Consider the following 27,565-nt stretch of genomic DNA (forward strand, 5'->3'; position numbering starts at 1 on the left):
AGTGAAATAGCCGATAGAAGTACACTTTTGTTAAAATGCCTGCTTGGATGGGATAACATCCAGTGAACACAGGATGAGGACACTGCTACACATATGCCAACTATCAGCACTCACCGTCTGAGGACAGAGTGGACCAAGGCCCAAAACCTGGAGGTGATAAAAAAGCACTAAAACCACAGACAAGGAATGCTCTAAAAAGGTGGACCCAAGGAGGAGCCATGCTAAACAATTCTTGGAAGATGTAAACTTGTTTGTGGAAAAAGTCTACTATGCAAAAGAATCTATGAATGTGCAACAGGCTGATGTAAAGGAAAAAGTATTTCAGGGGTATCCCTGAAGGTGACGGTGTGATCTTGGCTGAGTGCTGAGACAAATCCGGCCGTAATCTTGGCTTTACTGTCTTTATCTCCTCTTGTCCTTTATGAAACTTTTTAAATTTTCACAGGAGAGTGACTGTGTTTTTCACACTCAGTGCCCATAGGACAAAACTGTCAGGTCTGTTACAGAGCAATACCCGATATGTTTTAAAAAGAACCCCTGGAATTCAAAACCATCACCTCCAGGCATCGCTGAAAGAGGAAACACTCCCGGGGATTACTGGCAAATGGATTTTCTGAGCTACCACTGCAACATGGACTCAGGTATCTCCTGGTGTTGGTGGATCCCTTTCTTGGGGTCCAGACCTTCTCCTGCCATGCCAACAAGGCCAGGGAGGTCACCCAGGCTCTCCCCCAAGAGATCATCCCCAGGCTCGAGGTGCCTACAAGGATGTCATCTGATAGGGGACCCCATTTGGTATGTGAGGTGTGAGAGCAACTCGGTGAGCAGTGGGGAGCGGGACTGGGGGGCACTGGTGGGACATGGGACCATGCGACTGGGGTCCTGTGTGGTGAGCAATGAGAGAGAGAGAGAATAGAAAGTTTCAGATCCCTTAAAGATGATGAATTGAGCTTAAAGATGAACAAGCAAATCAAGAAAATGATGCAGAATTGTGGATATAGAGGATGAAGGTGGCTGGAACCTGTGGAGAAACAGATAAAGGGAACTGCAGTGAGGGTCTTTTGCAAGTTCTGGACAACAGAAGGAGCACCGCCTGCCCAAAGCAGAAGTTCCAGGAAAGGTCATCTGGCATATTGGGGCACTTGGTGGAAACCACACCCAGAAACCCCTTTGGATGAACCTCCAGTACCGTAAAAGGACTTCCAGAAAGAGGCGGAGCCATGCCAATTATTTCCAGAGAAAGTGATCTCTATGTATTAGCTAAGAAGCCCCTTTTAATGAATATTTATAACTGTCATGGATAAATACCCCATGGCAAAATCTACCCTGACTTGCAGGACCAGGAGAGATCTGCTGTGAGTCCGAGCTGATAAAGAATTCCGGCTTTCTGATACCTCCAGTTCTGCCAGGGATTTCACTCCGGCCGATTTTGGTATCAGGGGCTGGGGGACACTGGGGGCATTTGAGGGGGGGATATGGGATTGGGATTGCGGAGTGGGGCCATGGGGGGCTCCATGGGGATGTTGTGAGGACAGGGGATGACCCCAGATTTGAGTTAGGGTCTTGGAGTGACATGAAATGGGTAACGGGACTGGGAGCGGGATTTGGGTCTGGGAGAGGGACATGGGGGACACTGGGGTGGGGGATGAGGGTGTGGCTTTAGGAATTTGGGTGAAATTCTAGAGGGGCCTGGGGTCACCAGATGTTTGCAGAGGACTGGGAGCAGGATTGAGTTCCTGTGGAGCAGTGGGGGGACATCAGAAGGGTAAACACAGGACTGGGGTAGGGACTGAGGGCTGGTGGGGCACTGAGGAGACACTGGGGAGGTCAGGGATTGTTCCCAGGGTTTGGGCTGGGGTGACATTAATGGGGAAGGGACATGGGGCTGGGATTGGAGTTGTGGGTCTGGTGGGCACAGGGATGACACTGAGAGGGACACAGGAGTGGGTTCCAGGGGGGGCGTTGTGGGAATGGGATTGGGGTCATGAGGGGCACTGCTGGGGGGACAGGAAGTGACCCAAGAATTTGAAATAAGTTCCTGGGGTTCCACAAGGACAGTAAGGGTTGAGGACATGGGACCATGGGAGTGGGATTGTTGCCCTGGGGTTCTGAGGGGCGTCCAGGAGTGACCACAGGATTTGGGCTCAGCATCTCAGGATGTATCCAGGGGGCTTCTAGCTGAAGATGGCCCCCTCCCACCTGCTGACCCCAGTTCCCCTCCTCATCGCCTCACAGAGGAACCCTTCCCATGTACCCCCGTGTGCCCTGATTGTCCCCTCAGAGTGTCCCTCTTTGTCCTCCAGTGTCCCACAGTGCTTGTGGTGGATCCTCCCTGCCATGGCCCTCCTGGTTCGTACCCTGGCACTACTGGCAATGACTGTGGCCACCGTGGCTATCAAGGTGGTGCCCCTGGACATGGCCCGGGACTCCTTCGATGACCAGTACCGGGGCTGTGGCCATGCCATGAGCGTGGCATTGCCAGCCCTCTACAACTTTGAGTACCAGAAGAATCCTCAGTTTGCCTGGGGCTGGTTTCATGCTGATGCTGAGTGGCGCAAGCGGGGCTCTCCTGTGTCCCCTCTGGCGTCCCCATGGCACGCCATCGCTGTCATGGCCTACACAATGAAGTACCTATACAAAGACTTCAACGCGGCCGTGCGTGTGGCCGGACATTCCCACCAGGAATACCGGAACAACTTCCACTTCAAAACGCTGCATTTCCTGCTGACCGACGCCCTGGTGATGCTGAGGAATGCTCAGCAAGCGAAGTGTCACCACGTGTTCCGGGGCGTGCGTGATGTTCATTTCAAGGCACGGCGTGGCCAGAGGATCCGCTTTGGTCAGTTCACATCGACGTCGCTGAGCAAAGAGATTGCACAGAAATATGGAACAGACACGATTTTCGAGGTTCACACATGCCGTGGTGCGGACATCCAGGCTTTTTCCTATGATCCCAACAACCGTGAAGTGCTGATCCCACCATACGAAACCTTCAAGGTCACCCAAGTCACCTGGGATGGGAAGAGGACATGGATCAGTCTCCGCTCCACCGGGACCTTTAGCAAACACAACTGCGAGTGGCTGTGAGGTGACAGCACAGGGGACAGCCTGGGGTGATGGGGACACCCATTGTGGCCATGGTGACACCTATGATAAGGCACAGGGGACAACGACACTCACTGGGGATGGGGGACAGTAGCATCCACTGTGTGGGGGGGACAAGGACACCCACAGGTGGGGACAAGGACAGGGACAGCCAGTGTTGGGGACATCCACAGTGAACAGGGCACACCCAGGACAGGGAACAGGGAGTGGGGACACTCACTGAGAGTTTTGAGGACAGGGACAACCCATGCTGGGGACATCAAGTCTGGTGATACCCACTGTGGGCATGGGGACAGGAACACACATAACAGGGCACAGGGATGGGGACCCCTACTTCTGAGAGGGAATACAGACTGCGACAACCCTGCCAGGGGACAGCAGGGATAGGTACAGAGACAGGTGTGTCCCCATACCGACCCTGTCCCTCCCCACCAAAGGCAGTGCTGTGTGGACAGGCCCTGTGTGCTGGACATGGGTGGGCCAGGACCCGCCATGGCGCTCCCTGACCCCTGACACCCCCTGTCACCCCCCATGGCAGCCCCTATCTCCCCCTGACCCCTGTCACCCCCTGTCACCCCCCATGGCAGCCCCTATCTCCCCCTGACCCCTGTCACCCCCTGTCACCCCCCATGGCAGCCCCTATCTCCCCCTGACCCCTGTCCCCCCTAAGCCCACCATGATGCCCCTGACATCCCTAGCCCCTGTGCTCCCCCATACCCCTCCCGACAACCTGTCACCTCTCACCTCATGGCCCCCATCTATCCTGTCACCTCAACCCCCCATTATGGCTGTAACTGACCCCCTCATTCCCCATATGATCCCCCGGGCACCCCTCTTGGTCCCCCAGGTGGGAGCATCCCCAGGGCCCTCTTCCACCTCGGAGGACTCCTCCTAGCCATGACAACCCTGGCAGTGGAGAACAGAATTCTCTGAGCCACATGACCACCACGGCCACTGAATTCACTTTGGTCACTGTAGCCGCTGTGGCCTCCATGTTCATCAAGACTCCCTGAGCCACAAGGATACAACAGCCAAAGGCCACTATGCCCACCAAGGCTATTGTGCAAAGACAGTCGATTCAATAATTCTATCAATATAATTCCATTAAATAATTCTGATAATGGTGGTGAAAAGAGAGAATTCTTCAGCGGGGCTTGATGGCACTACTCACACCAGCTCCTGTGGGAATGTCTCTTTTGCTCAAATTTGAGGAGGAGCCTTGGGGAGCATCCCCTTCCCAGGGGAGGAACCTCACACACATTTCATTCCAAGCAGGAAGAGAAAAATCTCTGTCTGAGAGGGGACTGGGCATTCCCAGGGTCAGGAGATGGACAGCCAGGCCCAGCTCTGGTGCTTCAGCCTCAGTTGTCAGTTCGGGGTTGTTGATTTGGGCTGGTTTTCACCCAATTCAGCACCAAAATCAGCACAAGACCCCTCTCAATGCAGCCCCAATGGCCACAAATGGGGCATTGTCCCTTGGCCACATTCCAGGAGGAGCCTCCTGCCACATCCTGCAGTTCAGGGGGACCTTAAAGGCTGGAAATAGGGAGGTTCACGAGGGCAAGGGCAGGTCCTGTCCCTGGGGAGGGACAGTCCCCAATGCGAGTCCAGGCTGGGGAACCTGCTGGAGCATCTCTGGAGAAGCACCTGGGGGTGTTGGTGGGTGACCAGTGGAGCTGGCCGTGTTGCCTGGTGCCAGGAGGGTTGCAGGGGTCATTGGGAAGAGCAGGGCCAGGAGGTCAGGGAGTGATCGTGCCCTTGTGGGCTGTCCACGGATGCACATCAGGAGTGTTGTGTCCAGTTCTGTCCAGTGGTGTGTCCAGTTCTGTCCAGTGCCATGTCCATTTCTGGGCTGCTCTGGACGCAGTCCTGGCCTCCGGGATGGCGCTGCCTGAGCTGGGAGGTCGGGCCAGGTGCCCACTCTGGGTCCTTCCAGCCTGACCCATTCTGGGATTTGGGGATTCTGGCCGTTGTGGTTCGGGAATTGTCCACCGGAGGGCAGCAGCGAGCGCGGGCAAGCAGCGCTCCGCCTGCAGTTCCGGGTGCCGCCAGCAGGCGGCAGCACGAGCTGCCGGCGCTGCCGAGCGCCCGCCCCGCCCCAGCCCGGCCCCGGGGGCTCTGCAATGCTTTGGGATGGAGCGACCTTAAAGCCCGTCCGGTGCCAGCCCTGCCCTGGGCAGGGACATCTTCCCCTGGCCCGGGCTGCTCCAGGCCCCGCCCGGCCTGGCCTTGAACCCTTCCAAGCGTGGGGCACCCACAGCTTTCTTAACGATTGGCCATGCTCCCAACGTTGTCCCTTTTTCCTTATTCAGTCCCCTTGTTGTGTTGTTGACGTTTAATAAACCTTTTCATTTTAAAGTGTGTGGTCATTTCTCACAGTCACCATGGTCTCCACGATCACCAAGGCCACCATGACCCCCAGAAAATGAAGTAACCAAGGCCACCAAGGCCACCCCTGCCATTTTCCCTGGAGGAAAAGGGGGAAAAGGGGAAAGACAAGAGGAAAAGAAGAGAGAAAAAAAAAATCTTACCCCACCCCAACATCCCCCTGGCTGCCATTTACTTCTTTGGAAATTAATTTTTTCAGCATTTTTGCCCAAATTCTGTGAATTACCCCATATTCAGGATTTAAACGCAACCAATTTCCACACCACAATTAATTCCACCTTCAAAGGAACAGGAGGAAAGTGTCTTTGCAGACAGATTGTGTGAATCTGATGTTGGATAGTGCCTGGGGCTTGTAGATAAGAAAGTGACTGGAGAAAGCTTCAGAAAATGTTCCTGATTGAGACAGACTGCTGCTCAGCCACGGTCCTGCAAAATTCCTGAACTTCGAGAAGAAGAACAGGGGCTCAACATGCTTAGGAATATGAATTACCCTGCACAGCATTGAGTTAAAGCTCATTTGAATGGTCATGGGCTTGTGTGATTGAAGGGTGGGGTGTGCAGCAAGGGGGACGTGCAGTAGGTGGGTTGGGAAGTCTGCACCTTCCAAGTACCTCAGCCACTGGGGAAAGGGAGTGGGAGAAGTGGCCGGGAAATTGGGATAAAAGGTATCCAGTAATTTGAGACACCCCATGGGGAAATTCCACATGGCCTCTTCCTTTGTTCATGAACAAAATTACAGAGCTCTTCTTTCTCCTTTGTGCAAGTAAACCTCTGGCAAGGCGAATTTTTCTGCTCAAGAGTTCGATAGCGAAAATGTCGATCCACATGAGCCGTATGTAAAAAAAGGTGAACTGTAAGTAACATTGTAATAAGATGTGCAGGTAAAGTAAGCAAGATAACAACGAAAGCAAGATAGCAGAGCAAGTGGGACAAGGAATGCCATCAAGAGCAAGATAGCAAGTTTTAATGAAAATTGCAAACTGCAAAGGTAGCTAAAACCAGGTTAGACTGAAAAAAGCCAAGAAGCAACAGGCATGCACTGAACACAGAGGTAAAAAGTTAAAAGGTGAGGAAGACTGCAACAGCCTTCATCAAAAGACCATCAGAATACTGACGGCCACCTGTATTGCTTTGAAAGACAGGTATCTACTAAGAAAGGCTGGAGCCACCCCCGAATGGAAAATGGAAACTCCTTCCCTCCGAATTATCATAACGTTGAAATTACGGGGCTGTCATGCAACAATATGAGGACAGGAATAACCGTTCTTTACTAGTATGTATAACCAGACAAACAAATAACAACAACTCCAGCATTAACCCCAAACAGAACCAGGCACGCAGTCCCAGCCTTCTCGGCCGCGGCATTTTCCCCTTCGCTGCAGTTCCGGTCCCAGCCAGCAGGGGCGCTGGTGGCTCCCGGTGGGCGGGGCAGGTGCGATGATTCCCCCGGGGCTGTGGGGGGCGCTGTGGCGCGGGCTCGGGGATCGTGTGGTAATGGCGGCTTGGCCGAGACAGGAAGGGAAGGGACGGAGGAGAGGCTTTGCTGCACAAACCCCTGTGGCAGCCGATCCCGGCGTGTCCCACTGTGACACGAAATAACTCACAGAAGTAGGTTTGATGTAAAAGGAAAGGAAAGGAACTCAAAAAAGTAAATTTTATTTTCTGACTCTACTATGTATACAATGGTAAAAATGACAGTGGATTGGAGGGTGAAGCTGTTACCTTTCTAACCACACTGGTCAAACTGACAGTCTATCAATTCTCCCTACTCACAAAGAAGAATGTCAAACAATTATTATTTACATGAGCATGCATAAGAAAACTCAGTTGAAATATGTAAATATAAGAAGGTGTAGGAACTTTTAGAAGAACTAAAAAAGTCTTAAAAGAACAAAGTAACACTGGTGAGGCAGATGTTAATAAGATCTGAGTTTGTGTCTGCTCTCATGTTATAAATACTTATTATATTGTTGGCTTTTTTGCACATATTAAGATGAATGCTATATGTATAATGCTAAAATAAATTTGCTTTTATTTCTGCTATTACCAAAACCGTAGACATATAATGCCAAAATAAATTTGCTTTTATTTCTGCTATTACCAAAACCGTAGACATATGTGAAATACACCAATCACTTGGTTTTTTTATATCTTAAAAATTTGTTAGTAATAAAATAGTTATAAAAAATAGTAATAAAATTAGAGTAATAAAAATTTGGACAATGAGGATTGGGACACTATGAGACAATAAAAAGAAAAGAATTACGGACGTCCAGATGTTTTTGGGCACTGAGCTGCCAAAACCATGCCTTGTGAACATAGGAATAACCTTAAAAGCAATAGCCTGTTGCATATTCATGTATCTCATACATGATGCATAAATTCCTTGCAAATTAAGAATTTTTCTGGTTTTTGTCAGCTTCTTCCCCTTAATCCTCCTCGTCCCATACAGACGGAGAGCAGGTGGAAGGATGTTTGTCTTTTCTGATAAGGAGCCCATAACCCTTTATGTGCCCTGTCGCTGTTATCAATGCGTGAAGAGTTTCTTTTTTATCTTATCCCTTTTCTTGAGCTAGTAAAAAAATACTGTACATCGCAGAGTTTCTATTTTAACATTATGTTATAACCTAAAACTACATTTAACACACTACATAAGAGAATTAATACAGCGTAACTTTCTAACATATAATATTCATTGTAATATTTGCGAAAAGCCAATCCAAAAATATGCATTTTTCACAACATGGCAGTAGTTGTAGCTGATATAGTCTTGAGTGAAATGTCTGTTTGGTTGGGATAACATCCAGTGAACATGTAAGGAGGACCTTGCTTTTGATATGCCAACTATCAGGATCTGCCGTCTGAAGAAAGTGTGGACCAAGGCCCAAACGGGAAGCGTTAAAGAGAAGGAGCCAAAACCACAGCCAAGAAACACGCATGCTCTGAAAAGGCAGACCAGGGGAAGAGCCATGTAAAATAGTTCCTGGAATATGTAAACCAGTTTATGGAAAAATATGGCTATGCATAAGGGTCTGTGAATATGACATGGGCTGATGTAAGGGAAAAGGTATTTAAGGGGTTTCCCTGAAGGTGACGGTGTTATCTTGGCTGAGTGCCGAGACTCCCCCGGCCGTAATTTTGCTTTACTGTCCTTGTCTCCAATTGTCCTTTATAAAACTTTTGAAATGTTCACAGGAGAGTGAACGTGTTTTTCACATCTCAAAGCAGAGGCTCACCCACGGCAGAAGAAGCAGCTCTGGCCTGGGCTCCAGTGGCAGCAGTGAATTCCCTTCCCCAAGCAGCAGCTCTGACCGTCCTTCTCCAAAGCCGAGAGAGAGAGAGAGAACAGCAGCTGCCACAGCCCCATTATTCACCTGCCCAATTCCCGCCGTATCTCTGCCCCTCAGAGAGAAACTCCCAGGGAAGAGTAGCGTATCCAGGTGCCCTCCTCCCCTGAGCTTGGCCCCTTCTTTTGCTTTTCTTAAGTACCCAGTCATTAGTGTTTCCCAGCAACTTACGGGGGGAAAAAATTCTATAAGTAAAAAGGAACAAAAGGGAAAAAAACCTGTGAGAAATGACTGCTCAATTTCAAATGTTAAAGGTTTATTAAACCAAAACAACACAACAAAGGGACAGAATAAGGAAAACGGGACAGCGCTGGGAGTGTGGCCCACTGCCAGTGGCTCATCTACAAAATGGTGAATCTGCCTTTTATACCCCTGGTGTTGCATCAGTCAAATACATATTCATAAGCACTCACACATATTCAAAAATTATCCTTATAAATCCCTGGCTGCTCCCGAAGTTGGCCAGTTGACTCTACTTTGCTGTCCATTGGTGAAGAGCTTCCTGCAGTCAGATTGGAGGTGAGGTGTTGCCACCCCACGCCTTCCCGGCAACAGGTTTGGCCCTTTCCCAACTGCCCCATGCAAGGGGCACAGGCACACGCCATCCGTCCACATGTCCCTGACCACCTGGACAACCAGGATTGTCCAATGGCAAGGGCGCAGAGGGAGGAAAAGGAGATAACAGGGAGAACAGAGGGTGTCCAAAACCAACATCACGATAACAAAGTTACGCATCAAAAGAAATTCAAATCTCAACAAAACTTCCTTTAACACTCACACACAGTATTCATCGCTTAATTGCGAGAGACAATCATTATTCTACCCAACTCTAACACCCACCAACACCCCCAGGTCCTTCTCCAGAGATGCTCCAGCAGGTCCCGCCCAGCTGGGACTGACACTGGGGACTGTCCATCCCCAGGGGAGGACCTGTCCTTGCCCTCTTGAACCTCCCTATTTCCAGCCTTTAAGGTCCCCCTGAACGTCAGGGTGTGGCAGGAGGCTCCTCCTGGAATGTGGCCAAGGGACAATGCCCCATTTGTGGCCATTGGGGATGCACTGAGAGGGGTCTTGTGCTGATTTAGGTGCTGAATTGGGCTAAAACCAGCCCAAATCACCAACCCCGAATTGACAACTGAGGCTGAAGCACCAGAGCTGGGCCTGGCTGTCCATCTCCTGACCCTGGGAATGCCCAGTCCCCTCTCAGAAAGAGATTCTTCTCTTCCTGCTTGGAATGAAATGTGTGTGAAGTTCCTCCCCTGGGAAGGGGATGCTCCCCAAGGATCCTCCACAAGGCTCAGAGAAAATGATGTTCCCACAAATGTTTATGTGGGGAGTGACATGGAGCCCTGCTTAAGAATTGTCACTTTTTGCTGGCTTTGTCAGAATTATTTAATGGAATTATTTATTAGAATTGCTTTGCACAATGGCCTTGGTGGGCACAGTGGCTGTGGTAGCCATGTGGCACAGGGAGTCTTGGAGATCATGGCAGCCATGGTTGCCACAGTGACCACTGTGACCTCGGTGACCTCGGTGGCCTTGTGGTTCAGAGAATCCCGGTGGCCATTGCCAGGGCCGTGGCGGCCAGGAGGAATCCTCAGAGGTGGCAAGGAGCCCTGGGGACACTCCCACCTGGGGGAGAAAGAGGGGGGTCAGGGGGACCATGTGGGGAGTGAGGGGCTCGGGAATGACCATAATGGGGGGTTAGGGGCGGCAGGAGAGATGGGGGCCATGAGGAGACAAGGTGTCTGAGGGGGCATGGAGGGTACAGAGGCCAGGCAGGCCAGGGTGGGTCATGATGGGCTTAGGGGTGACAGGTGTCCGGGAAGTCAGGGGGTGCCATGGAGGGTGACAGGGGGTGTCAGGGGTTCAGGGAGTGACATGTAGGGTCCTGGCCCACCCATGTCCAGCACACAGGACCTGTCCCCACAGCACTGCCTATGGTGGGGAGGGACAGGGTTGGTATGGGGGGGGCCCAGTCTCCTCCCCTAGCAAGGGTGTTCCTGTCCCTGTCCCCTCCCAGAAATGGGGGTCTCCATCCCTGTGCCCTGTCATGGGCGTTCCTCTCCGTGCCTACAATGGGTGTCCCCAAACTTGGTGACCCCAGCGCGGAGTTTCCTTCTCCCCACAAACACACAGTGGAAGTCCGTCTGCCCTAACCCCAGTGAATCTCACTGTCCCCTCTGCCTTATCATGGGTGTCCCCATGACCACAGTGGGTGACCCCATGGCCCAGGCTGTCCCCTGTGCTGTCACCTCACAGCAACTCGCAGTTGTGTTTGCTGTAGGTCCCGGTGGAGCGGAGACTGATCCATGCCTTCGCCCCATTCTGGGTGACTTTGGTGACCTTGAAGGTCTCGAAGGGTGGGATGAGCACCTCCTCCTCCCCTGGATACATGGAAAACTGATGGATATCCACACCATGGCATGTGTGAACCTCGAAAACCGTGTCTGTCCCAAAGTGCAGAGCAATCTCTTTATGTGGTGACGTCGATGTGAATTGACCAAAGCGGATCCTCTGGCCACGCCGCGCCTTGAAATGAACATCACGCACGCCCCGGAACACGTGGTGACACTTCACTTGCTGGGCATTCCTCAGCATCACCAGGGCGTCGGTCAGCAGGAAATGCAGCGTTTTGAAATGGAAGTTGTTCCGGTATTCCTGACGGGAGCGCCCAGCCACACGCACAGCCGCATTGAACTCCTTGTACACACCCTGTGACGTGTAGGCCATGACAGCGATGGCGTGCCATGGGGACGCCAGAGGGGACACAGGAGAGCCCCGCTTGCGCCACTCAGCATCAGCATGAAACCAGCCCCAGGCAAAGTGAGGATTCTTCTGGTACTCAAAGTTGTAGAGGGCTGGCAATGCCACGCTCATGGCAGGGCCACAGCCCCGGTACTGGTCATCGAAGGAGTCCCGGGCCATGTCCAGGGGCACCACCTTGATAGCCACGGTGGCCACGGTCATTGCCAGCAGTGCCAGGGTACGAACCAGGAGGGCCATGGCAGGGAGGGGCCACTGGGAAAACTGTGGGACACTGGGGGACAAAGGGGGACACACTGAGGGGACAATTAAGGCACACGGGGGTACATGGGAAGGGTTCCTCTGTAAGATCCTGAGGAGGGGGGTGGGTCTCCCCTGGGGGGTGGCGAGCAGCTTCAGCTAGAAGCCCCCTGGACACATCCTGGGATGCTGAGCCCAGATGCTGGGGTCATTCCTGGAGTCCCTTCATAACACCAGGACAACAATCCCACGCCCATGGTCCCATGTCCTCAACCTTTAGTGTCCTCGTGGAACCCTGGGAACTTAATTCAAATTCTGGGTCACTCCCTCGCCCCCAGCAGTGACACAGTGACACCCACTGCTGTGTCCACACCAGTGTTGTCCCTGTGCCCACCAGCTCCACCACCCCACTCCCAGTCCCATGTCCCTTCCCCCTGAGTATCACCGCAGCCCTGCTGCAAATCCCCAACCCACACCCTGGGGAAAATCCCTGACCTCCCCAGTGGCCTCTCAGTACCCCACTAGGCCCCATCCCAATCCCAGTCCTGTGTTTACCCTTCCGATGTCCCCCCAGTGCTCCCCAGGAACTCAATCCTGCTCCCAGTCCTCCGCAAACATCTGGTGACCCCAGGCCACTCTGGGACTTCACCCAAATTCCTAAAGCCAGTCACTCACTCCCCCCAGTGTCCCCCATGTCCCTCTCCCAGACCCAAATCTCTCTCCCGGTCCCGTTACCCATTTCATGTCACTCCAAGACCCCAACTCACATCCAGAGGTCACTCTCTTCCCCCACAATGTCTGCCTGGAGCCCTCCATGATCCCACTCCACAATCCCAGTCCCATGTCCTCCCCTCAAATGCCCCCAGTGTCCCCCAGCCCCTGATACCAAAATCGGCCGGAGTGAAATCCCTGGCAGAACTGGAGGTATCAGAAAGCCGGAATTCTTTATCAGCTCGGACTCACAGCAGATCTCTCCTGGTCCTGCAAGTCAGGGGGGATTTTGCCATGGGGTATTTATCCATGACAGTTATAAATATTCATTAAAAGGGGCTTCTTAACTAATACAGAGACATCACTTTCTCTGGAAATATTTTGCATGGCTCCACCTCTTTCTGGAAGTCCTTTTACGGTACTGGAGGTTCATCCAAAGGGGTTTCTGGGTGTGGTTTCCACCAAGGGCCCCAATATGCCAGGTCACCTTTCCTGGAACTTCTGCTTTGGGCAGGCGGTGCTCCTTCTGTTGTCCAGAACTTGCAAAAGACCCTCACTGCAGTTCCCTTTATCTGTTTCTCCACAGATTCCTTCCACGTTCATCATCCATATTCACACTTCTACTGCATTTTCTTGCTTTTGCCCGGTCATCTTTAAGCCCTATCCAGCACCATTAAGGGATCTGAAACTTTCTATTCTCTCTCTTATTGCTCACCTGCCATGACCACAATCCCACCCCCACAGTCCCATGCAAACACAGGAACTCATTTGCCATCTGCTTTGAGCATTGCTCATGGCCATGGAGCCAAATGGAAAGAAAGAAGTCAATTAACAGCACAGGGATCTCCAATTAAATATTAACAAGTATTACTGTCCCTCCTCAATGCCACCCAGCTGCCCAAAGAAGAGGCCCTACTACAATCCAGGGCACACCAGATTGGAGATTGAGACATCCGTGTGGGAAATAGATTTGCAATAAAGTTGCACGAGATGTTCTGCAGCAAAGAATCCTGGTGTTAATTCCTGAGAAAGGAATTTCACTCCCCAGAAGTGAGGCCTGGATGGAGTTGGGCAGATTGAAAACTGGCTGCTTATCTAAATGCCCACAATAAAGAGGGTGGGTGGGTGAGAGGTAACTCCCAATACCCAGGTCAGGCCCTCCCCAGCTGATGCTGCAATTTGTAAAGGAGAAAAGCACCAGCAAAGCTTGGGGGAATCGATGCGATGGGGACTGGTCTGTGGCCTCAGATCCTCAGTGTCCATAGGACAAAACTGTCAGGTCTGTTACAGAGCAATGCCCGATATGTTTTAAAAAGAGCCCCTGGAATTCAAAACCATCACCTCCAGGCATCGCTGAAAGAGGAAACACTCCCGGGGATTACTGGCAAATGGATTTTCTGAGCTACCACTGCAACATGGACTCAGGTATCTCCTGGTGGTGGTGGATCCCTTTCTTGGGGTCCAGACCTTCTCCTGCCACGCCAACAAGGCCAGGGAAGTCACCCAGGCTCTCCCCCAAGAGACCATCCCCAGGCTCGAGGTGCCTACAGGGATGTCATCTGATAGGGAACCCCATTTGGTATCTGAGGTGTGAGAGCAACTCAGTGAGCAGTGGGGAGCAGGACTGGGGGGCACAGGTGGGACATGGGACCATGAGATTGGGGTCCAGTGTGGTGAGCAATGAGAGAGAGAGAGAATAGAAAGTTTCAGATCCCTTAAAGATGATGAATTGAGCTTAAAGATGAACAAGCAAATCAAGAAAATGATGCAGAATTGTGGATATAGAGGATGAAGGTGGCTGGAACCTGTGGAGAAAAAGATAAAGGGAGCTCCAGTGAGGGTCTTTTGCAAGTTCTGGACAACAGAAGGAGCACCGCCTGCCCAAAGCAGAAGTTGCAGGAAAGGTCATCTGGCATATTGGGGCACTTGGTGGAAACCACACCCAGAAACCCCTTTGGATGAACCTCCAGTACCATAAAAGGACTTCCAGAAAGAGGTGGAGCCATGCCAATTATTTCCAGAGAAAGTGATCTCTATGTATTAGCTAAGAACCCCCTTTTAATGAATATTTATAACTGTCATGGATAAATACCCCATGGCAAAATCCCCCCTGACTTGCAGGACCAGGAGAGATCTGCTGTGAGTCCGAGCTGATAAAGAATTCCGGCTTTCTGATACCTCCAGTTCTGCCAGGGATTTCACTCCGGCCGATTTTGGTATCAGGGGCTGGGGGACACTGGGGTCATTTGAGGGGAGGACATGGGACTGGGATTGTGGAGTGGGATCAGGGAGGGCTCCAGGCAGACATTGTGGGGGAAGAGAGTGACCTCTGGATGTGAGTTGGGGTCTTGGAGTGACGTGAAATGGGTAACAGGACTGGGAGTGGGTTTTGGGTCTGGGAGAGGGACATGGGGGACACTGAGGGACTGGCTTTAGGTATTTGGGTGAAGTTCTAAAGGGGCCTGGGGTCACAAGAGTTTTGCAGAGGACTGGGAGCAGGACTGAGTTCCTGGGGAGCACTGGGAGGACATCGGAAGGGTAAACACAGGACTGGGATGGGGATGGGGATGCTGGTGGGGCACTGAGGGGACTCTGGGGAGGTCACGGATTGTCCCCAGGGTTTGGGCTGGGAAACTGCAGAGCAGCTGGGGTGACACCAAGGGGGAAAGGACACAGGACTGTGGGTGGGGTTGTGAGGCTCGTTGGCACAGGAATGACACTGTGGGGGACACAGCAGTGGGGTCCAGGGGGGCATTGTGGGAGTGGGATTGGGGTCATGGTCGCACTGCTGGGGGGACAGAGTGTGACCCCAGAATCTGAATGATGGTGCTGGGGGGCTGCTAAGGGTTGAGGATATGAGACCATGGGAGTGGGATTGTTGTCCTGGGTTTCTGAGGGACACTGGGGAGTCCTGGAATGACCCCGGGTTTTGGATTAGATTTCCAGGATGTGTACAGGGGTCTTCTAACCGGAGCTGCCCCCACTCCCCTGGGCTAAACCCCCCCACCAGCCCCTCATGGGGGGAGCCTACCCATGTAGGTAGGAGGGCCATGTAGGGCACACACCCTGTGTGCCCCACGTGTCCCTTCATTGTGTCCTCTTTTGTCCCCCAGTGTCCCACAGTGGTCCCGGTGGCTTCTCCCCACCATGGCCCTCCTGGCTCGCACCCTGGCACTGCTGGCAATGACCGTGGCAACTGCCATTGCCATCAAGGTGGTGCCCCTGGACATGGCCCGGGACTCCTTCGATGACCAGTACCGGGGCTGTGGACATGCCATGACTGTGGCATTGCCAGCCCTCTACAACTTTGAGTTGCAGAGGAATCCTCTCTTCGCCCAGACCTGGGCGAAGGCCGAGGCTGAGTGGCGCAAACGGGGCTCTCCTGTGTCCCCTCTGGCGTCCCCAGCCCAGGCCGTGGCTCTCATGGCCTACACAACAAAGGACATTTACAAGGACTTCAACACGGCCGTGCGTGCGGCTGGGCGCTCCCGCCAGGAATACCGGAACAACTTCCACTTCAAAACGCTGCATTTCCTGCTGACCAAGGCCCTGGTGACACTGAGGCACGCTCAGAAAGCAAAGTGTCACCACGTGTACCGGGGTGTGCATGACGTCCGGTTCCAGGCGCGGCGTGGCCAGAGGGTCCGGTTCGGTCAATTCACATCGACGTCGCTGAGCAAAGAGATCGCCCAGAAATACGGAACAGATACGATATTTGAGGTGCACACGTGCCATGGCGTGGACATCCAGGCTTTTTCCTTCTATCTGAGCAACCGTGAGGTGCTCATCCCACCCTTCGAGACCTTCAAGGTCACCAAAGTCACCAGGAATGGCACGAAGGCATGGATCAGTCTCCGCTCCACCGGGACCTTTAGCAAACACAACTGCGAGTTGCTGTGAGGTGACAGCACAGGGGACAGCCTGGGGTGGTGGGGACACCCATTGTGGCCATGGGGACACCCATGATAAGGCAGTGGTGGGCATGGGGACAGGGACAGGGGCACCTACTGTGTGTGGGGGGGGACAAGGACAACCACTGCTGGAGACAAGGACCGGGACACCCAGTGGGGGGGGATACACAATATGGGGACAGGGGGGACCCATGATGGAGCACAGGGGGTGGGGACACTCACTGCCAGCTTGGGGACACTCGGTGAGAGTTTGGGGACAGAGGCGCCCAGTGCTGAGGAGAAGCAGCCTGGGGACGCCCATTGTGGGCATGCAAGAACATCTATGACAGGGCACGGGAATGGGGACCCCCACTTCTGGGAGGAGACAGGGACAGGAACACGCCTGCCTGGGGAGGACAGAGACTGGGGCACCCCCCATACCGACCCTGTCCCTCCCCACCAAAGGCAGTGCTGTGGGGACAAGTCCGATATGGTGGACGTGGGTGGGCCAGGACCCTACATGTCACTCCCCTGAACCCCTGTCACCCCCTGTCACCCTCCATGGCACCCCCTGACCCACCCCCCAACGCCTGTCACCCTTAAACCCGCCATGACCCCCTTGGCCTCCCTGGTCCCTCTACCCCCCCATGCCCCCCTCAAAACCCTGTCACTTGTCACCTCATGGCCCCCATCTCACCTGTCACCCCTAATCCCCCATTATTGCTGTCCCAGACCCCCTCACTGCCCATATGGTCCCCCTGATCCCCCTCTTTGTCCCTCAGGTGGGAGCATCCCCATGGCCTCCTTCCACCTCGGAGGACTCCTCCTGGCCATCACAGCCCTGGCAGTGGCAACCGGAATCCTTTGAACCACGAGTCCACCAAGGTCACCGAGGTCACTGTGGTCACTATGGCAACCATGGCCACCAGGATCACCAAGACTCCCTCAGCCACAAGGCTTCCACAGCCACTGCGTCCACTGTGGACACCAAGGCCATTGTGTAAAGCAATTCTAATAAATAATTCCATTAAATAATTCTGACAAAGCCAGCAAAAAGTGAAGATTCTTAAGCAGGGCTCCATGTCACTCCCTCAACAACACTTGTGGGAATGTCTCTGTCTCTGAGCCTTGTGGAGGATCCTTGGGGAGCATCCCCTTCCCAGGGGAGGAACCTCACACACATTTCTTTCCAAGCAGGAAGAGAAGAATCTCTGTCTGAGAGGGCATTCCCAGGGTCAGGAGATGGACAGCCAGGCCCAGCTCTGGTGCTTCAGCCTCAGTTGTCAATTCGGGGTTGGTGATTTGGGCTGGTTTTAGCCCAATTCAGCACCTAAATCAGCACAAGACCCCTCTCAGTGCATCCCCAATGGCCACAAATGGGGCATTGTCCCTTGGCCACATTCCAGGAGGAGCCTCCTGCCACATCCTGCAGTTCAGGGGGACCTTAAAGGCTGGAAATAGGGAGGTTCAAGAGGGCAAGGGCAGGTCCTGTCCCTCAAGAGGGACAGTTCCCAAAGCCAGCCCAGGCTGGGGAACCTGCTGGAGCATCTCTGGAGAAGCACCTGGGGGTGTTGGTGGGTGACCAGTGGAGCTGGCCGTGTTGCCTGGTGGCAGGAGGGTTGCAGGGGGCATTGGGAAGAGCAGGGCCAGGAGGTCAGGGAGTGATCGTGCCCTTGTGGTCTGTCCACGGATGCACATCAGGAATGCCGTGTCCAGTGGTGTGTCCAGTTCTGTCCAGTGCCATGTCCATTTCTGGGCTGCTCTGGACGCAGTCCTGGCCTCAGGGATGGCGCTGCCTGAGCTGGGAGGTTGGGCCAGGTGCCCACTCTGGGTCCTTCCAGCCTGACCCATTCTGGGATTTGGGGATTCTGGCCGTTGTGGTTCGGGAATTGTCCACCGGAGGGCAGCAGCGAGCGCGGGCAAGCAGCGCTCCGCCTGCAGTTCCGGGTGCCGCCAGCAGGCGGCAGCACGAGCTGCCGGCGCTGCCGAGCGCCCGCCCCGCCCCAGCCCGGCCCCGGGGGCTCTGCAATGCTTTGGGATGGAGCGACCTTAAAGCCCGTCCGGTGCCAGCCCTGCCCTGGGCAGGGACATCTTCCCCTGGCCCGGGCTGCTCCAGGCCCTGCCCAAGTGGGCCTTGGACACAGCCAGGGATGGGGCAGACACAGCTTCTCTGGGCAGTCTGTGCCAGGGCATCACTGCTGTCACAGGGAAGAATTCCTTCCTAATATCCCGTCTGACTCTGCCCCGTAGCACTGGGGAGCCATTCTCCCTTGCTCTGTCCTTCTATGGCCTTGTCCAAAGTGCCTCCCCAGCTCTCCTGGAGCTCCTTTAGCCAGTGGAAAGGGCTTTGGTGTCTTCCTGGATCCTTCTCCAGGAAGGAACACCCCCCTGAACACCCCCAGGTGTCTCCACAGCAGAGGGGATTCACCCCTCGAAGCATCTCCGTGGCTTCTCTGGGCTCACTCCAGCAGCTCGCATCTCCTCTGTGCTGCGGCACAGAGCGGGCAGAGTGATCCAAGTGGGAATGTGTCAGTGGGAAGGGCTCAGTACCTGCCCCACTCCCCTTCCAGAACCAACACCCCGCACGGAGCACTCGAAGGGCTCCGGTGGCTCCGGCCTTGGCCTCTGGCAGTGTCCCTCACCCAGCAGCTGCTCCTGTCCCTGGCTGCACCCCCAGCGCCACCCCTGGCACTGCGGGCACAGGGCCAGCCAGGGCAGGAGGCAGCCCTGGGGCCAGTGGGACACAGGGCCAGCCAGGACAGCCCCAGGGCTGTGGGACATGGGGACAGCCAGGACAACCCCAGGGCTGTGGGACACGGGGACAGCCAGGGCAGCCCCAGGGCTGTGGGACATGGGGACAGCCAGGACAGCCCCAGGGCAGCCCCAGGGCTGTGGGACATGGGGACAGCCAGGACAGCCCCAGGGCTTTGGGACATGGGGACAGCCAGGACAGCCCCAGGACAGCCCCAGGGCTGTGGGACATGGGGACAACCAGGAAAACCCCAGGGCTGTGGGACACGGGGACAGCCAGGGCAGCCCCGGGGCTGTGGGACACGGGGACAGCCAGGACAACCCCAGGGCAGCCCCGGGGCTGTGGGACACGGGGACAGCCAGGACAGCCCCGGGGCTGTGGGACATGGGGACAGCCAGGACAGCCCCGAGGCTGTAGGACATGGGGACAGCCAGGACAGCCCTGGGGCCAGTGGGACACGGGGACAGCCAGGACAGCCCCGAGGCTGTGGGACATGGGGACAGCCAGGACAGCCCCAGGACAGCCCCGGGGCTGTGGGACATGGGGACAGCCAGGACAGCCCCGGGGCTGTGGGACATGGGGACAGCCAGGGCAGCCCCGGGGCTGTGGGACACGGGGACAGCCAGGGCAGACCCAGGACTGGGGGACACGGGGACAGCCAGGACAGCCCCGGGGCCAGTGGGACACGGGGACAGCCAGGGCAGACCCAGGACTGGGGGACACGGGGACAGCCAGGACAGCCCCGGGGTTGTGGGACACGGGGACAGCCAGGACAGCCCCGGGGCTGTGGGACACGGGGACAGACAGGACAGCCCTGGGGCCAGTGGGACACGGGGACAGCCAGGGCAGTCCCAGGGCCAGTGCGACACAGGGCCAGCCAGGGCAGACCCAGGACTGGGGGACACGGGGACAGCCAGGATAGCCCCAGGGCCAGTGCAACACAGGGCCAGCCAGGGCAGACCCAGGACTGGGGGACACGGGGACAGCCAGGGCAGCCCCGGGGCTGTGGGACACAGGGCCAGCCCCAGGGATCCCGTGTGTGACACACACGTGGCCTCAGGGGTGGGACAGGGACAGCAGCGACAGGTGCTGGGGAGGGATTTACAAAAATAAACAAACGAGGCCGCAGGGTGCAGTCCGGAGGGAGGAGAAGTTGCCAGGGCAGCTCTGCTCCAACCGAGGCGGCCCGGAGCCAGCAGCTGCTCTGCAAATCAGGGACAGGGGACAGAGAGGCAGTCTGGGAGGGACAGGGGACAGAGAGGGAGCTGGGGAGCCCCAAGAGAGGGACAGGGGACAGAGAGGGAGCCCTGGGAGGGACAGGGGATAGAGAGGGAGCTGGGGAGCCCTGGGAGAGGAAAGACTTAAGCTGGACCCCCAGGAACAGAGCAGTGGGATGTGGAGCCCTGGGAACAGATAGGTGGGAGATGGAGCTGGGGTGCTGCACCCCTCCACTGCTCTGTGATCTCAGAAATGCCATCAGACCCCAACGAGCAGCACCTGTGCTGAGCCTCCTCCCGAGCTTATCAGGAACACAGTGTGCTCCCAGGAATTCCTGCTGGATAACGAGCTCCTCCTTTAACAACCAACCCTGGGAACTCATTTTTCTTGCCTGAAGAACAACCCAAGTGGAACACTTTTGCTGTCGAACTTTCAGAGAGAGCTCCTGACCCGAATTGCAGCTGGGATGGAAAACGAAGATGGCCAAAGTCCACCCTCTCTATAACCCTGTTCCTGCCCCAGCCCTGCCCCGAGCTCCAGGGGGATTTCTCACAGCTGTAACCCTGTCCCTGCCCCGAGCTCCAGGGGGATTTCTCACAGCTGTAACCCTGTCCCTGCCCCGAGCTCCAGGGGGATTTCTCACAGCTGTAACCCTGTCCCTGCCCCTGTGCCCCTCCTGTCTATGCAGCACCTGCCCCTGCCTGCTGCCAGCTCCTCAGGTCTCTTTTTGGGGTGTGACTGCGCTGCAGCAAACACACCGGGGATGTTCCTCTGGGATCCTTCACCCTTTGGATCTGGGGTAAGTCAGGCCAGGGTGATTTTAGCTTTAAATTGACCGGTATTAGATTTTTGTTTGTGTGTTTTAACTACTGAGGGAGCAGCAGAACGAGCTTTGCCCATGAACCTCGCCGTGCTTTTACTTTTATTTCAAACCTCCTTTTGCTGATGCCTTTGCTGGTGGCACCTTAAAACCCTTAAAAGCTGCTCTTAAAACTCTCTATCAGGAGAGACCAAGGAGCAGGGAATGTTTCCCGAGGGAGAATGTGGGGATGGAAATATTGGCCAGGGCTGGAGCTGCCAAGGAGCATGTCAGGAGTTGCCAGGATGGACCAGGCATCAAGGAATCATGGAATGGTTTGGGTTGGATGGAAAAGCCTCTGAGCCCACGGGGTCCAGCACTGCTAGGACCACGCCAGACCATGTCCCCAGGTGCCACATACACACATCTGTCAAACCTCCCCAGGGATGGGGACTCCAGCCCTGCCTGGGGCAGCTGTGCCAGGGCTGGACAGCCCCTTCAGGAAGGAATTTTCCCAATATCCAACCCAAACCTCCCCTCCCCTGCCACTTGTTCTCTGGGAGCAGGACCCAACCTCACCTGGCTGCCTTCTCTGGTCCTGCTGGAGTCCCCCCTGAGCCTTCTTGTCTCCAGGCTGTCCCCAGCTCCCCCAGCCCTGGTGGAATGTGGTGGGGACACCGGGAGCTGGGACAGCAGGACACCCTGGGATGGAGCCAGAGCCGTGGGAGATGAACAAGACAATTTATTAACAGCAGGACCAGGATGGGGCCTCGGCCACGCAGGGAGGGGACGGGGGGGTCTGGGGGTGCCACAGGCAGGGGCTGTGGCTCGGGGGGTGGGGACAGGCAGGGCTGGTGGCCTGCGGGGTCTGGGAGTGCCTCCACGTGAGGATGGTGGCTCAGAGCAGGAGGGTCTGAGGGTGCCACAGGCTCAGGGGGTCTGGGGACAGACAGGGACAGTGGCTCGAGGGGTTCTGGCGGTACACCCACGTGGGAACGGTGGCTCGGGGAAGTGTCTGGAGGTGCCACAGGCAGGGGCTGTGGCTCGGGGGGGCCCTGGCGTGGGGACAGGCAGGGACAGCGGCTCGGAGGCTCTGGAGTGCTGCCGGCACTGCCCCTGCCTGCGCGGCCAGAGTGGTGACGGGGGTGACAGGGAGGGGACAGGACAGGACAGAGGGGGGCTCCAAAGTGCTTCCAGTCCGCGCTCAACGCAAGGGGGGGATAAATCTTATTCACAGCGGGGAGGAGCAGGGGGCCGGGGGGGCTGTGCCAGCCCCGCACCAGCGAGCCCCCGCGGGGCAGGAACCATCGGGGAACGCGATGGGAACGGCAACAAAACCCAATGGCAACAAAACCGGCTACAGGGAGGGGATCCCGACCGGGGCAGGGCCGTGGGGAGCGGCGGGGTGGGAGAGGGGGTGGGGGCTACTCCTTGGCCCTGCCGATGATGGCGAGGATGTAGAGGAAGATGTTGATGATGTCGGTGTAGAGGTTGAGCGCGGCAAAGATGTACTCCTCAGGGCTCAGCGCCAGCTGCTTGTTGCCCAGGATCAGCTGCGTGTCCACCGCCAGGAACTGCGGGATGGGCAGTGTCAGGGGCGGGAGGAACCAGTGGGTCCCACAGGTTCCCTCCACCCCAAACCAGCCGGGCACCCCGAGCACACCCTGCTCCCTCCACCCCGAGCACACCCTGCGTGTCCCCACCGAGCTGGAGCACCCCAGAGGTGCTGGTGGCACTGTCCCCCCCCCTCCAGCAATTGGGGATCCTGGCCCCCCGACTCACGCAGGTGAAGAGCAGGGCCCCCAGCGAGGCGTAGACGATGTCCACGATGCGGTTCCGGATGAAGATGCAGAGGATGGAGAAAAGGACGAGCACGACGAGGCAGATGATGAGGACGCCCCGGCACGAGGTGAAGTCGTACTTGGTCTGTGGGGAGGGGGATTGGGGGGGGATCAGACCCTGGTGTGGAGCCCCCAGAGGCAGCAGGGAGCTCACAGGGAGGGGTCATCACCGTGCTCAGAAGCCCAGAGACCCAGCAAGGAGCTGGGGGGAGGGTTGTACACCCCATCTGGGGTGCAAAGGCCTGCGAGAGGAGATCCCACCGCCCCCCAGGAGCCTGGCAGGGAGTCACTGGGGTGTCATACCCCCAGGCTGGAGCCCCCCAGCCAGGAGCAGGGGCAGCCCTGGCGCTGACCTGCAGGGAGAAGATGACGACGGTGAAGCAGACGACGACGGTGATGCCGACAGCCATGATAACAGCCTCGGTGTCATAGAAGCTGGCGATCATCCCCACCATGTAGGACAGGCTGACAGTCAGGATGGACTGGGAAGGCAAAAGGGGAACCCATCAGGTCTGTCTGCCCAGCCTGGCACCCCCAAACACGCCATGTGACCCCTGGCTCAGCGTCCCCCGACCCCCTGTGTGCCCCTGGCTCAGCACACCCAAACCTGCCCTGTCACCCCACCCAGCTCCAAACCTGCCCTGACACCTCTGTGGTGCACCACCCCAAATCTGCCCCCTCAGCCTGGCACCACCAAACCCTCTGTGTGCTCCTGGCTTGGCACCCCCAAACCTGCCCTGTCACCCCACCCAGCTCAGCACCCCCAAACCTGCCCTGTCACCCCACCCAGCTCCAAACCTGCCCCGTCACCTCCGTGGTACAGCACCCCAAATCAGCCCTCTCAGCCTGGCACCTCCAAACCCTGTGTGCCCCTGGCTCAGCGCCCCCAAACCTGCCCTGTCACCCCACCCAGCTCAGCACCCCCAAACCTGCCCTGTCACCCCACCCAGCTCCAAACCTGCCCCGACACCTCCGTGGTGCAGCACCCCCAATCAGCCCTCTCAGCCTGGCACCTCCAAACTCTCTGTGTGCTCCTGGCTCAGCGCCCCCAAACCCACCCCACCAACTGCCCCAATCGTGGCACCCCCAAACCTTCCATGTGCCCCCAGCCCAGCATCCTTAAACCCTCTGTGTGCCCCTGGGCACACAGGTTTGGCACCCCCAAACCTGCCCTGTCACCCCACCCAGCTCCAAACCTGCCCCGACACCTCTGTGGTGCACCACCTCCAATCTGCCCCCTCAGCCTGGCACCTCCAAACCCTGTGTGCCCCTGGCTCAGCACCCCCAAAACCCATCCACACTGTGGCACCCCCAAACCTTCCATGTGCCCCCAGCCCAGCACCCTTAAACCCCACCCCATGCCGTGTCCGCTGCTCGGCATCCCCAGACCCATCCCGGCCCGGCCAGCCGTGCCCCCGGCCCACCAGGGACACGAGGTTCCAGGGGTGCTTGCGGCGGAAGTCGCCGCAGCAGCTGAGGACGATGAGGGAGATGAAGAACACGGCGTAGGACACGTAGTACGTCCACACGTTGCGCTGCACGAAGCCCCGCACGCCTTTGACGAAGGTGAAGACGGTCACGAAGGCGAAGGTGACGGTCAGCTGCAGCGTGAGCACCAGGAACACCTGGGGACAGCGGGGAGGGTCACAGGGGAGCCCCCCGAGGCCCCGCGCCCCGCCGCGAGCCCCCCCCGTGTCCCACCTTGCGGATGAAGGCCTGCCGGATGCTCTTGTCGTCCCAGTGCGCCGACGGGAAGTCCTGGTTGTCATAGTAGGAGGGGGGCCCGTCCTCGTGGTAGGTGCTGTGCAGGGGGGCTGTGGGCAGGGGGGCACAGCGCTCGGGGGGGTGGTCCCAGGAGCCACGGGGAGTGCCCCCCAAAGCCAGGTGGCACATCTGGCACAGCTCTGGGCAGTGGCCCCCCTCCCTTCCAGTGCCATCCCCGGTGGGCACGGTCCCCCAGCTGCCCCCCAGGACGTGTGGGGCAGCAGCCAGGAGCCACGGGAGGGGTCCCTGCTGACCCACGTGGGCCCCCCGAGCTGCCAGACCCCCCCCACTGTCTGCGCTGCGAGCCCCTCCGGGATGCCCTCAGTGCCCAACGCCAGGGGGCTGCCCCACCCACCTGAAGCCCCCCAGACTCAGACAAGAGCCCGGGGGTGTCACACACCCACTGGGGGCCCCCATCTGGGAGCCAGCAGGGTCCCACAGCCCATTTGGAGCCCCCCCATCCCCCCCTTTTCCCGGTACTTACAGTCCTGGTCGCCAGGGACCATGGGCTGGGGCTGGGCATAGGGCGGCTGGCCATAGGGGCCCTGCGGGTACGGCCCGGGCGGGGGGTACGGCCCGGGGGGGGTACGGCCCGGCGGGGGGGTACGGCCCCGGCGGCGGGTACGGCCCGGGCCCCTGCGTGAAGCCCGGCTGGGGGTAGGGCGTGGGGGCAAACTGGGGCTGAGGGTACGGGGCGACGGGGGTAGGGGGGCTGAGGGTAGGCTGGTGGGGCCGTCGGCGGTTGCTGGCCCCCGAAGCCGTCGCTCGTCACCAGGAAACTCTTCTCGTGGGACATGGTGGCCCTCAGGCTGCGGCCGCCTTGGTGCTGTGGGTGGGGGGGGGGATTATGGGGTTAGTGGTGTCATCCCCCACGGCTGTCACCCACCTCCTCCTCGTCATCCCGCAGAGCCATTGTCCCCCTCCTCTTCGTCCCCCCAGTCATCACCCAGTACAGCCATCAGCCCCTCATGGCTGTCCGTCCCCCCCACAGCCATCACCCTGTCCTCAGCAGCCCCCCACGGCCATCAGCTCTGCATGGCCATTAACCCCCAACAGCCACGTGTCCTCCTCGGCCATCAGCCCCCCTGGCCATCGGCCCCCCTGGCCATCGGCTCCCCATGACCATCACCTCCCACCCCTGGGGGTCCCCGGCCAGTTCAGCGCCACAATGGGGGTCCCCGCCGGGAGATGCCCCAGAATGGGGGTCCCTCCCTTGGGGATGCCCTGGAATTAGGGTCTCCACTCAGGGATGCCCCGGGATGAAGGTCCCCACTCGGGGTTGCCCTGGAATGGGGGTCCCGCCATCAGGGATGGCTCGGAATGGGGGTCCCCACTGGGAGATGCCCCGGAATGGGGGTCCCCACTATCGGGGATGCCCTGGAATTAGGGTCCCCACCATCGTGGATGCCCCGGAATGGGGGTCCCTGCCATCGTGGATGCCCCGGAATGGGGGTCCCCACTATCGGGGATGCCCTGGAATTAGGGTCCCCACCATCGTGGATGCCCCGGAATGGGGGTCCCTGCCATCGTGGATGCCCCGGAATGGGGGGTCCCCACTGGGAGATGCCCCGGAATGGGGGTCCCTGCCATCGTGGATGTCCCGGAATGGGGGTCCCCACTGGGAGATGCCCCGGAATGGGGGTCCCTGCCATTGTGGATGCCCCAGAATGGGGGTCCCCACTGGGAGATGCCCCGGAATGGGGGTCCCACTCTCGGGGATGTCCCGGAATGAGGGTCCCCACTGGGAGATGCCCCGGAATGGGGGTCCCACTCTCGGGGATGTCCCGGAATGGGGGTCCCCGCCATCGGGGGGGTCCCGTCCTGCTCCCCCCGCCCCCAGGCCCGCACAAGATGGCGGCGGCGAGGCCGTTGCCATGGCAACAGCCCCGGGGCAGGGGCGATGTGCGGGCCCGGGTGCGCCTCGGGGGCTCGGCCTCGGCCGCCGGGCGGAGTGCCAGGCTTGGGGACCGCTGTTCGGGACCGGTTCCTGCCGCGATTACCGGCAGCGGTGCGGGGGAGCTCCGGCGCTGCTTCACTGCCCCCTTGGGCCGTCACCGGGAGCGGCGGCGTCCTGCCGGGCCCGTGCCCAGGCCCCGGCTCACCTCATCGAGCCGGGCGGGCTCCACCGCAGCCCCGGGGCCGCCCCCGCTCCCGGAGCGCAGTTACAAAACCGGGCGGTGCGGTACCGGCACCGGTACCCGCGCGGTGTCGGCGCCGCAGCCTGGCGGGCGGCGGTGCCGAAGCGCGGTACCGGTGCGGTGCCGCCGCTGTTCCCGGTGCCGCAGCGGCCCCGGCCCGGCCAACGGGCAGCGCCGGCCGGTGGCGCAACCGCCGCGGCCGCGTGACGGCCCCGCGCCCCGGGCGGGCGGCGGGACGGCGGCGGGGGGGGGGGCGGTTTGGCTCGGGCCTGCGGCGCCGCGCGGGCGGCACCGACACCGGGCGGGGGCGGGGGGGGCTGAGAGAGCCCGGGAGGCTTCCCGGGGGGCACGGGAGACACCCTGAACGGGGTCGGGGGGCACCCCGAGGCGGGGCCCGTGGGGTGCGGGGGGGGTGTCCGCACCACGGATTGCGGGGGGGTGTCCGCATCACGGGGTGCGGGGGTGCCCGCATCACGGGGTGCGGGGGGGTGCCCGCAGCACGGCGTGCGGGCGGCTTCTGGGGGCGCAGGGGAGCCGGCAGCACGGCGTGCGGGGGGCGCGGGGATGCCCACAGCCCGGCGGGCGGGGCTGCGGGGGTGCAGGCGC

The 27,565-nt window shown here is 58.0% G+C and overlaps 4 protein-coding genes across 6 annotated transcripts; 2 read left to right on the forward strand and 2 right to left on the reverse strand.

Moving 5' to 3' along the window:
• Positions 1–1,047: 1,047 nt before the first annotated feature.
• Positions 1,048–17,365, forward strand: LOC137467396 (NAD(P)(+)--arginine ADP-ribosyltransferase 2-like). The gene is made up of 3 exons (XM_068178931.1): positions 1,048–1,432; positions 2,304–3,088; positions 17,230–17,365. The coding sequence occupies exon 2, from the start codon at positions 2,338–2,340 to the stop codon at positions 3,085–3,087; it is 750 nt and encodes a 249-aa protein (XP_068035032.1). The 5' UTR covers positions 1,048–1,432; positions 2,304–2,337; the 3' UTR covers position 3,088; positions 17,230–17,365.
• Positions 11,094–13,272, reverse strand: LOC137467506 (NAD(P)(+)--arginine ADP-ribosyltransferase 2-like). Of its 2 annotated transcripts, none has more exons than XM_068179019.1 (2): positions 12,733–13,272; positions 11,094–11,880 (listed from the first exon to the last, which is right to left on the reverse strand). In XM_068179019.1, the coding sequence occupies exon 2, from the start codon at positions 11,844–11,846 to the stop codon at positions 11,097–11,099; it is 750 nt and encodes a 249-aa protein (XP_068035120.1). In that variant the 5' UTR covers positions 11,847–11,880; positions 12,733–13,272; the 3' UTR covers positions 11,094–11,096. The 2 variants fall into 2 exon arrangements, with proteins under 2 accessions (XP_068035120.1, XP_068035177.1); XM_068179076.1 differs by having other exon boundaries at positions 12,810–12,841.
• Positions 14,389–16,494, forward strand: LOC137467117 (NAD(P)(+)--arginine ADP-ribosyltransferase 2-like). 2 transcript variants are annotated; one of them, XM_068178751.1, is made up of 2 exons: positions 14,389–14,773; positions 15,671–16,494. In XM_068178751.1, the coding sequence occupies exon 2, from the start codon at positions 15,705–15,707 to the stop codon at positions 16,455–16,457; it is 753 nt and encodes a 250-aa protein (XP_068034852.1). In that variant the 5' UTR covers positions 14,389–14,773; positions 15,671–15,704; the 3' UTR covers positions 16,458–16,494. The 2 variants fall into 2 exon arrangements, with proteins under 2 accessions (XP_068034852.1, XP_068034806.1); XM_068178705.1 differs by having other exon boundaries at positions 14,389–14,696.
• Positions 17,366–21,938: 4,573 nt separating the features above from the next.
• On the reverse strand, positions 21,939–27,022 carry GRINA (glutamate ionotropic receptor NMDA type subunit associated protein 1). Its single transcript, XM_068178198.1, is given in 9 exon segments — positions 21,939–22,790; positions 22,999–23,142; positions 23,411–23,539; positions 24,482–24,682; positions 24,759–24,871; positions 25,306–25,406; positions 25,408–25,517; positions 25,519–25,647; positions 26,924–27,022. Coding segments are annotated over 8 exon segments (1,047 nt in total). The 5' UTR covers positions 25,618–25,647; positions 26,924–27,022; the 3' UTR covers positions 21,939–22,640.
• Between the last annotated feature and the right edge of the window lie 543 nt (positions 27,023–27,565).

This window comes from Anomalospiza imberbis, chromosome 1 (assembly GCF_031753505.1).
Source record: "Anomalospiza imberbis isolate Cuckoo-Finch-1a 21T00152 chromosome 1, ASM3175350v1, whole genome shotgun sequence".
Classification (NCBI taxonomy): Eukaryota; Metazoa; Chordata; class Aves; order Passeriformes; family Viduidae; genus Anomalospiza; species Anomalospiza imberbis.